This window comes from Brassica napus, chromosome A4 (genome assembly GCF_020379485.1).
Source record: "Brassica napus cultivar Da-Ae chromosome A4, Da-Ae, whole genome shotgun sequence".
Taxonomy (NCBI): Eukaryota; Viridiplantae; Streptophyta; class Magnoliopsida; order Brassicales; family Brassicaceae; genus Brassica; species Brassica napus.
The window spans coordinates 645,504-656,584 of NC_063437.1; the positions used below are offsets into that span (position 1 = coordinate 645,504).

At 36.5% G+C, this 11,081-nt stretch overlaps 1 protein-coding gene and 1 pseudogene across 1 annotated transcript; both read right to left on the reverse strand.

The window, feature by feature from the left end:
- Positions 1-1,920: 1,920 nt before the first annotated feature.
- On the reverse strand, positions 1,921-3,709 carry LOC106444995 (photosystem I chlorophyll a/b-binding protein 2, chloroplastic-like). The gene is made up of 4 exons (XM_013886465.3): positions 3,297-3,709; positions 2,846-3,033; positions 2,239-2,753; positions 1,921-2,142 (listed from the first exon to the last, which is right to left on the reverse strand). The coding sequence occupies exons 1-4, from the start codon at positions 3,344-3,346 to the stop codon at positions 2,125-2,127; spliced, it is 771 nt and encodes a 256-aa protein (XP_013741919.2). The 5' UTR covers positions 3,347-3,709; the 3' UTR covers positions 1,921-2,124.
- A 4,693-nt stretch (positions 3,710-8,402) lies between these two features.
- Positions 8,403-10,626, reverse strand: LOC106447754 (annotated as a pseudogene).
- Positions 10,627-11,081: the final 455 nt, after the last annotated feature.

Sequence of the window (11,081 nt, forward strand, 5' to 3'; positions counted from 1 at the left end):
ATCCAATGAATATTGACCAAATAAATACAAATTGTTCACAAGAAACCGATTAATGACAAGGATATGTATTACTATCAGGAAGGACTCATGTGTAAGATTGCAACTGGTTCTCAACTTAGGCACACAAACTTAACGTACCATCAGAATTTTTTTCAAGACCCTTCCTTACGCAATGCTCCTTAAGATAACAAAGGCCTTGTTCAGCTCGTTTCTCAGTGCAGAAGCAATCAAAAGGAAATTTCGTCTTTAATATGGATTTCAGGAATTTTAGGTGGAGTCCTGAAAACATAGAAAACAAGAAAATTTTCTTTTTAAGAAGGTTTTCACACATTTTAAGCAAAACAAAGAAAACAAACACAAAACTTGTAATAAGATTTAAGTCAGCAAAATAAGAAGCTTACTTGTTCATAAAGTCATGAGCATTAGATCATAAAAACATAGATGCGAGGGAGAATATCAAAAACGTGACACACAAGACTCAACAAATGATAACCAATTCAAACATAACCCATATGGCAGTAGCTACACAAAGAACCGCGGCTGAGTTGAGAGTTTCTTGTCACTCCACAAGAACACATCAGCGGCTGCACAGAGACAAGATCAGAGACTAGATCCTTGTAATGCAGATCAAAGCGTCAGTGAAGTAGGAGATGAGCGATTAAAACAGAGGAGGGAGTAGAAGGAAAACGTACGCAAGCCACCACAGAGAACCTTGTGAACAGGCTTCTCTCTACCAAACAAACGATATATCTTCGCTTCTTCAACGGCCCTGCAACGTTAACGGCGTTAATCTTCGATTGAGAAATATCAAGGAAAACGGACGTTAACGTTTGGTGCATCGAGCGTGGAGGCAACCCAAGGCCATCTTCTTTGGTGTATGGGAATTTAGGGTAAGAGTTAATGATCGCTTGATCAAGTCCACCTACAACGACGTTACTAGAAACAGGTGACTCTAGATCATCGTCTGCGGCTACGAATATGATTCTTGGGACGATTATGCTACGGTTACCGAAAGAAGAATCCCCGTTTACGGCGGAGGCAGAAAAGCGGAGGCGGGAGGCGCGGCAACAAATGAGGATGATGGTGGAGATAAGAAGGAGGAAACCAAGAGCTATGGCTATGGGGTAGCCAAGACCGAGGGTAGTTATATAAGTAGGGATAGGAACCGGAGGTGGAGGAGGAAAGATGGCGGTGATGGCGGCTGTTGACATCTGATGGTGAAGAAATGGTTAGGGCCATGTGGGATTGGCGAGAGAGATTATTATTTTGTTTGGTGGGTTCGATCCAGGGTTCGCCTTATTGAGTTTATATCCCTCAAGCGTCACTGGGACTACCACCAATGAATATATATTATTACATAAACAAATTTTGAAAATTGATTTCTCAAAAATAATGATTAGGAGATAGTTTTCTAGTTGTTTTTTTAAGAATCAAATAAAAAGAAGAATCTAATAAAAATAAAATTGGATGTGTTTAGAGAAGACAATGCTCTTGACAGAAGTCACGAGGATTTTGCTCCTTGAACGAGAAGCTGCTCCAAAGAGACACGTTATTCAACTGTATTGATAAGAAGGCAACTGTATGACACTAGAAAATTACAAAACCAGGAACAGAGTTATCGTTTCAACCTCTTATGCAGTTATGAATTCTTGTGGAGGGAACCAAACATAAGAAATCCAAGAAGCTTAGGCGATGATAATGTATCTGATTCTGTTGGCGCTTTCTCATACGGACAGCAAGACCATCTAATTTGGCTAATGGAACTTTTTCTTCAAGAGGTACTTTATTCTTTAGTATATGGAACAGCTTCTCTATATTTTTCCAAATCTATATATTTTGAAGATAAGTTTGGTGTGTTCTAATTAGCATGCAGTTCTTAGAAGTGTGTATGATTCTCATGAGATGTATGAACCAACAAAAGATTAGAAAAGATTAACTCTCATAGACCAAGAACCACAATGTATGAGCATTTAGTCAGGAAAAGCGCAATGTTAACGCGAAACCCTAATTTGCATTCGACCACAATATGTATAAATACATGATATTTTAAGTTCAAAAACCATATTTGTACAAACATGATCACACAAATGCATTCTCCCTCCCAAATCCTCCTTTCTTGACGTCTCACTTGGGTGTGAAAGCCTGTTAAACACACACACAAAAAAATAGCTAGTCAAAAACTAAAGACAGACCATACAAAAAAAAAGTAAAAAAAAAACTGATTCGGATCACACATACAGCGAAGATAGTGGCATGGCCAGGATCAGCAAGATGTGCAAAAAGGTTATCAATAGGACCAGTCCCAGTGTAGATATGTTGGAACCAAGCACCCATCACTGCCAACATAGCCAACCTTCCGTTCTTGATCTCTTTAGTCCTCAGCTCCTTGATCTTAGCCGGGCTACCGGATCCCCAACCCAACGGGTCGAACCATAACCCACCCGGGTATCCAACGTCTGTGCCCGTCAGTTTGTTGTTTGGGAAGATTGGGTCAGTGTTGACGCTACCGGGCTTAATGATATCGGCCCATCTACGTCCCTCGGCCCATCCTATTAAGATGAGCTCAACGACAAAGAGTGTGGTTTTGTCCGTGAAATACTCTTGCTCTCCGGCAGTGTACCACGAAGGCGTGTTGAGGATCCCGATCTTGGTTAGAAACTCCGGGATAAAAATTCCGGCGGCACCTAGCATTGCCCACCGGCAGTGAACTATCTCTGCTTGTACGTTCCATTTTAGACTATCGGGGTCAGATGCTGGTACGTGTACGTTTTATCAAACTGTTAGAAGAATGATGAAAATAACCTAACTCTTCACTTAAAAGCATGTAAGAAAAATTAAGACTCACAAAGACCAAGAGGATCAAATCCGAAGTCACCAGGGAGGCTACCGTCGAGCCACTCTGGAGGAGTGCTTCCAGGGAACCAGATTGGTCTCTCGGGATCCGCTGCAACGGCCCGCACAGACGCAGCTGATTTGGAAACAGCTGCAACACTCAGCTTCTTGTTCAGCCTTAGCTTCTTGCCACACAAGAAACTGCATATGTATATTAAAAATTAATAATTTTAATATCAATAAATTTGAACTTTATGACACAAACTCAGCCACAATAATCACGAATACAATCATACTGTAATTCTAGATTGGTGTTAAAGATATCACATACAAAACATATAAACCGTTGTTCTAAATGGATCAATATTCTTTTAAAAGGTCACGCGTGTGCACACTCCAATTATTTATACAAATCAGTAGATCACAAGTTCTGGTGAATGGTACCTAGGAGAAGATGAGCTTACCTAGGAGAAGAAATGGCGGCGATGGCAGAGGAAGCACAAAGAGAAGCCATTATTCTCGACGTTGATGATGATGACCTTTCTTCAAGACTCAAAGTGTTGGGAGAAGAAGAAGAGACGAAGAATGATGTATAAAACTATAAAGTTGTTTGATGACAAAATTAGATTCTGCTTATCTGATTATCTCTATGGATAACGCAGTGAGCTTCCCCATTGGTCAACTCTTCAACACGTGGCACCTTTGTCCCACCATATCTTAGATTCTCTATCTGAACATAGCTACTATCAACCACGAGTTTCACAAAACAAAAAAAACATATTTTGTATTTCAAGTGAATGGGCTGCAAAATAATACAACGCCATGCTAATTTGGGTCTTCCATGTTTCAGAAAACGTTATGGGCCGTCAAGAAAAATGCTTTGTTTTTTTGGTTCTTCGTTTTTGGACTATATATCTTCTAAAAGTTAAATGAATTTTTACAATGTTAAAAAAATAGTTATACGGTAACTATGCATTTTCTATAGGCCTAAAGACCAGACATACTATTTGGGTTTAGGCAGGGATTAGCTATTAACGGTATTTATTATATATATATTAGATATTTTAATTTTTTAGGTTTAATTATAAAATTTATTTTGATGAATTATAAAAATTAGATATACAAAAATCGAAATCAGAAAAATTTATAGACTTATGCTAATATTGTTACTTGATTTAACTAATTATACAAATTACACCAGTTTAGACCGGTTTTAACCGATATAATATAAGACAGCTTAAATCAATCTGAGCGGTGCTCGGTTAAACCGATTTTTAGAACATTGATGTTTTCTAAGCAAATTAAAATTGAAAACATGGAATGGTACGGTCCAAGGACAATTATGTGTAATGATAGATGAATGCTCAGAGCTCGAGTTACCAAGCAGAGGCTATTCTTTCTTTACACCGATTTCCTCTACCCACGTCGTGAAAGTAGAGCAAAAATGGTGAAGAAAGAGGTATTGTTTATTTTATAATAATTATTACAATAGACTAATACAGTTATATAGATGGGGTTTTTGCCAAAACTAACCCACAACTTGATTTTAATCCCAAACCTATACCCAAACTTGAATCAAATGCAAAACTAACCTAAAAGCCTAGTGAAATTACAGCTCAGCCCCTTGTGACCAAACAAAAAAACAGAAGCCATTTTTACGAATATAGCCCCAGTAAATCGTCTGAGTCGTCTGAATTGTTGGAAGTCGTCTAGACGACTGAAGTTTCAGTCGTCTGGTACCAGCTTATTTTAAAAATAATTTATAAATCTTGTAAAAAATATTTTGATGCGTGAAAAATAAAAATCAAGTAATTATAAACAGTTTTAAGTGATATAAATTAAGATATGATAAAATTGATTTGTTTTGAAGATAGATGAGTGGAAGTAGTGAATCATGAAATACTTTGGTTTAGGAGTTTGGCAAACATATGTTGTAGTATTGTATGGATTGTTAGGGTTAGATTTTGGAAAACTAAAATGTTTTTTTCAGAAATTAGTTTTCACTTATATGTGTTTATTTCTGTGTATAGTAAACACTTTTCAAGTTTGATTTGGTTTTATGAAGTGTTTAATTAGATAATTAAGTTTAGGGGTTATGTTTAGGGTGTGGACGACTTATATTTCAGTCGTCTGTTGAATAATTTACCCGGACGACGTATATTTCAGTCGTCCAGACGACTTACTTGTAAGTCGTCCAGACGATTTACTTGTAAGTCGTCTGGAAAGTCTTCTATTTTAGTTTCCCACTAAAAATATTTAATTTCCCGCTAAAAATATTAAACTCTTCTGGACGACTTACATGTAAGTCGTCTGTTTTAATTTCTTCACCAGACGACTGAAATGTAAGTCGTCCAGGAAGTCGTCTGAGTCAAAAATATTTAACCTAATTAGATTTTTTGCCTCCCTATATAAAGAAAAATTTACACATTCTCTCTCCTCCTCTCAAATGGCTGCAACAAAAATGTAATGTTCATCATTCTAAAACTCTCCAACCTCTCTCTAATCTCTTTGACTTGAAAACACCAAACTTTATATGAATTTTTCAGTTTTGTCTCATGTATTTCTTACTAATCTATCTCTTTTACAGGTTTTTAATCAAGTGGTACTCATCTTCCACTAATTTAGAGGTAGATCTATTAATTTTAGATATGTATTTTTGTGTGTTCTATAAATGTAGATTTATCTAATCTTCCACTCATTTTTTCTATTTTTAAGTCATTTGAACGTTTTTGGATATGCAGGTTTTTCAGATCTGGATTTGATGTGCAGGTTTTTCAGATCTGGAAGACTTCTGGGACGACTTACGTGTTAGTCGTCTGGAAGTCGTCTGGAAGTCGTCTGGAAGTCGTCTGGACTTCTTGGAAGTCGTCTGGACTTCCAGGAAGTCGTCTGGACTTCCAGGAAGTCGTCTGGACTTCCAGGAAGTCGTCTAGACTTCCAGGAAGTCGTCTGGACTTCTAGGAAGTCGTCTGGATTTTTCTGAGCGTTTTGGTAAGTTCTTATGTCTGATTTTTCTTCATTTGGTAACTTCTTGTTGTATAAAGTTCTTACTTTTTTCCCAAACTAAAACTCTCCAAACCCACTTTAATCTCTTTGACTTGAAAACACCAAACTTTATATGAATTTTTCAATTTTGTCTCATGTCTTTGTTACTAATCTATTTTTTTTTGCAGGTTTTTAATTAGATGGTACTCATCTTCCACTAATTTAAAGGTAGATCTATTATTTTTAGATATGTATTTTTGTGTGTTCTATAAAGGTAGATTTATCTAATCTTCCATTCATTTTTTCTGTTTTTAAGCCATTTGAACGTTTTTGAATATGCAGGTTTTTCAGATCTGGATTTAATATGCAGGTTTTTCAGATCTGGAAGACTTTTGGGACGACTTACTTGTTAGTCGTCTGGAAGTCGTCTGGAAGTCGTCTGGACTTCCTAAAAGTCGTCTGGACTTCCTGTAAAGTCATCTGGAAGTCGTCTGGAAGTCGTCTGGACTTCCTGTAAAGTCGTCTGGACTTCCTGTAAAGTCGTCTGGACTTCCTGTAAAGTCGTCTGGAAGTCGTCTGGACTTCCTGTAAAGTCGTCTGGACTTCCTGTAAAGTCGTCTGGACTTCCTGTAAAGTCGTCTGGAAGTCGTCTGGACTTCCTAAAAGTCGTCTGAACTTCCTGGAAGTCGTCTGGACTTCTTAGAAGTCATCTGGACTTCTTAAAAGTTGTCTGGTCTTGTCTACTCATCTACTCAAGTTGTCTGGTCTTGTCTACTCATCTACTCAAGTTGTGAATTGCATGTATACTCTTTTAGTTGTGAATTTTTTGTAAAATCAGTAATAATATTTTCCAAGATGTATTAAATGTGCTAACAATGTGTTTACACATTTACAAATCAATGAAATAATAGACTTCAGTAGCCTTTTTCTTATCTTTGGATCTCTCATATGCAATAATAAACTCCAATGGCCTTTTTCTCATCATAATAAACAAGAATGTTGGTAAGAGATGGAAACAAACAATAGTAACTAGTCAAAGCATATCATATTTTTTATAAGTTTGCATTGAAAAACTTAGTCAAATTTAGTAAAACTAAGGGAGAGAACATATTTTGTAAATATGAGTTTTACATATCTTGAAGTTACTTATCATTCTTAAAAATACAAGTTATTCAAAAACTAACGTAGAAGACTTAAAAACTAGTGGAGAAGACGCGGACGACTTCAATCTAAGTTGTCTAGACGACTAAACTATATGTCGTCTGGTCAACGCAGAGGTTATTTTTGCAATTGACTTTGAAATCTGTTATTTCGGACGACTGAAAGTTAAGTCGTCTACTATTGTTTGGTTAAAAAAAAACTCCAAAAAAGCTAGACGACTTACATTTCAGTCGTCAGAGGTTAGTTTTGCATTTGACTGGATTATTTCAGAAGTTTGACTTTTTGGACGACTTACATTTCAGTCGTCTAGTGAAAATTAAAATAATAATATTTTTTTAAAAGTAGACGACTTAAAGTTAAGTCGTCGTAGGTTAGTTTTGCAATTGAAAAAAAAAACTTCAAGATTTAATTATATACAGACGACTTATAATTCAGTCGTCCACGAGACGACTGAAATGTAAGTCGTCTAGGATTTACGAGGTTTGACCAGAATCTCGGAAAAAAGTCCTGGACGACTTACAATTAAGTCGTCTGGTGGACGACTGAATTATAAGTCGTCTGTGTATAATTAAATCTTGAAGTTTTTTTTTTCAATTGCAAAACTAACCTATGACGACTTAACTTTAAGTCGTCTACTTTTAAAAAAATATTATTATTTTAATTTTCGCCAGACAACTGAAATGTAAGTCGTCTGGGGAAGTCAAACTTCTGAAATTATCCAGTCAAATGCAAAACTAACCTATGACGACTGAAATGTAAGTCGTCTAGGTTCTTTGGAATTTTTTTTGAATCCAAACAATAGTAGACGACTTAACTTTCAGTCGTCTCAGGTTACAGATTTCAAAGTCAATTGTAAAAATAACCTCTGCGTTGACCAGACGACTTCCAGGTAAGTCGTCTACAGCCAGACGACTGAAAGGTAAGTCGTCTACAGCCAGACGACTTCCCAAGTAAGTCGTCTGACGAACAGATCTGGAAAAAAACTCGATGTCATACCTTAAATTGGTGAGATAAGTTCCTTAGCATACATAAGGCTTCTCCAAGCACACAGAATCACAAACGAAAGTCACCCACCCATAATTGTTAGCTTCTATGACTCTATGAACCATAAAAAATTTAGAATCAAAATCTTGGGTTTTTTTAGCTCATTGTGGAGAGAAATTGAGAGATATGTTGTGTTTAGTTCACAAGAATGGAAAAAGAAGAAGGGTAAATCGATTTTGGGAGCATTAAGAGCTTCAAATTGGTTGTTCATGGTGGTTGTGGTATTGATGACAATGGCAATCTTGTAATTACTTGAAGATGATGAGGGTGAGAGAGTAAAAATGTCATTTTCGAAAAAAAAAAAAAAAAAAAATTGATGGCATTTTCGTAAATTATATGAACTTGTGGGGTGAATAGGGCAAAACCAATTTTCAAAAAAAAGGGAGGTTAGTTTTGTGTTTGACTTTAAGTTGTAGGTCAATTTTGCAAAAATCCCTATATAGATATCTCTCTAAGTTTTTGCTTTAGTTGTCATCATCATCAAGCGCAGCAAACGGTTTTGGATAAGCACATGCGGAGCTGTTCCAGATGTTGACAGCTTCACTTTTGCTTTGATACTTTTTCTTTTAAGAAAAGTGCCTCGGTAACTTCCTCTGTACTTGTGTCGTGAGTGAAAGTTGAAGATGACTGTTGACGCTCTGTGTTTGTAGGCTGAGTTTGCTGCGTTATGGTGTTGGGCCCGTGCTGTGAAGTTTCTTGTGGGCTTGTGCTGTTACGTGAGAGTTCGGCAGCATCCATATAGTCCATAAGGTGTTGCATGCTTGAGGTTAGTGGCAAAGGGCCTCTTCCCGCTAATAGACTTGACCAAAGCCATTTCTTTTTTGCTGAAGAACGTAGCTGTGCTACGTTCTTTTAACTCATCAGGCTGTGCTACGAGAAAGTTGTATTCTCCACCTTTACGACTCAAAGCGAAAGCAGCGACAACGAACTCATCGTGTCCCGACAAGTCTCCCATGATATTACCATCAAATTTGTAGTGTCAGGATTGTCAACTGCACAGCAAAGAGCGTCCACCAAAATCATCTCAAGTTTTTCTTTTCGATCTCCTGCAACAATAAATATATATAAGCTCAGGGACATAAATATTTAACAAAAAATTTAATATAAAAATTTCTAAACAAACTTTATTGTTTCTTAAAAATTTTAAAAGTTAATGTTTCATTGAACTGTGTCCAAAACCATAAATATTTAGTAAAAAATTTATACAAAAATTTCTAAACAAATTAGTGTATATTATTTTTTTAAATTTTTAAAAAGTTAATGTCAATGTTTCACTAAACTGTGCCAGAACTGTATAAGTAGATAGAGTTAGTGAAAGGAGTTCACCTACTGCCGGAAAGTATCTAGGCCACGGATCTGACTCATATAGCCATAAGCATAGATGGTTACTGTATCACCAAAACCATCGTTCACAATTGCTGATTTAATATTTCTCGAAATCAAATCAGCGTTACCACCTTGAGGAATTTCACAACCGTCCATGTCCCAGAAGACAGCAGTCTTTGCAGCTACGTAACGGTCCTTACAATCAGAATAATCCTCCTCTTCCTTGTTTCTTACCGTAGTATGGAAGATGACAGGGTCTTCTTCTCCTAGTGACATGCTTGATCAAAGCCATACTAAATTTACAGAACCGACTAGTTTACTATCTGGTACTACATGCTGTGCTAAGAGAACCTTACGTTAAAACGCACTGACGAAACCGCAGCGTTTTGAGATGTCCCCAGTGATTAGCAAAAAGTTTGATCCGTAATCATTGCCAGTCGCCTGGGACAGTGAAAGATCTTGATTCGGGCGCGGGAAAGGTCTTTTGAGGTCTCAGTCTCGCAAAAATCACCAAAAACGGTGATATCGACTCCACCCTCAAACCCCTATTTCCTAAGGGCAGTGTTAATGTTCTTCCTGACAGCAAGAGCATCCAGACCATCAGGGATCGGACAATCGTCCATGTCCCATAAGGCCATTGTCTTGCTCGCTACAAAAGGAAAAAAACATAAAAAAATTTGAATTAATATGGATTACGAAAGCAAGGTAAATGATTCCAGGGAATAAATATTGAGAGATCTTACTGCTAGGTGTAGAAAGACATTGTTCTGATGGATTGATAGATTAAAAAAAATCCTTGTGGTGGGGTCTATCCTGTAGTGGCTGCGGATGAGAGTCAAACGTTGCCTTTTTTTTATGAGAGACTGGGCTAACTAAAGGGTTACAAGTTTCCTATGTTGTAAATTCATAACGAACCTGAATTTGGCTTTCCCACGGCCCAAGGATTTGCACCGTCATCCTAATTAGGGCTGGGAATTTGAGTTATTATCCGACAGATCCGCCTTGTTTGACTGCCGGGACAGGTGCGGATCACTCATTTGAAAATTTTGAATTGCGGGTTGGATGTAGAATGTGGGTCGATCGATTCGAAAAATTTAGATTGCAAGTGCAGATTGTGTTAATTTTAAGTAGGACGGATGCAAATCGCATGAACTAGCCAATCCCCAAAATTTGTTTTTTCTAAATAATAAAATATTACATATATTCATAAAATGTATTTATAAATATATATATATATATTATAATTAATATTACTCGTATATCCAACAGTAGGGGTGGGCGTTCGGGTACCCGTTCGGGTTCGGGTCGGGTATTTCGGATTTTCGGGTATTTCGGTATAGAGGTGTAGAACCCGTTCGGGTATTTCTATACTTCGGGTCGGGTTCGGGTATTTTTAGTTCGGATTCGGTTATTTCGGATCGGGTTCGGATATTTAGATTTTGAAAAAAAAATTAAATTTTTCATTTCTTAAATTTCTTGTATTTAAAAATATAAATTTTACTTAACTTCTTTTTATTTTTAATAGATTAAATGGTTAATAGATTTAGACATAACATTTTAAAACTAAAAATGCATTAATTTAATAATTGTTTTAAAATTTTGGATGTAACTTTTTGTTAATTTTTGAAATAAAAAAACTTGACATGCTTTTTAAGTGAGTAGCAAATCATTTTTTCCGGAATTGTATGTATATCATATGAACTTAAAGTATGTGTATTATTAATATAATTATT

Excerpts from the sequence above, each read along its gene's own strand:
- LOC106444995 (XM_013886465.3), bottom strand. The coding sequence starts at position 3,346 with ATGGCTTCTCTTTGTGCTTCCTCTGCCATCGCCGCCATTTCTTCTCCT. Across the intron at positions 3,034-3,296 it reads GCCGCCATTTCTTCTCCTAG|TTTCTTGTGTGGCAAGAAGC; the intron begins GTAAGCTCATCT and ends ATACATATGCAG. Across the intron at positions 2,754-2,845 it reads ATTTGATCCTCTTGGTCTTT|CATCTGACCCCGATAGTCTA; the intron begins GTGAGTCTTAAT and ends TACACGTACCAG.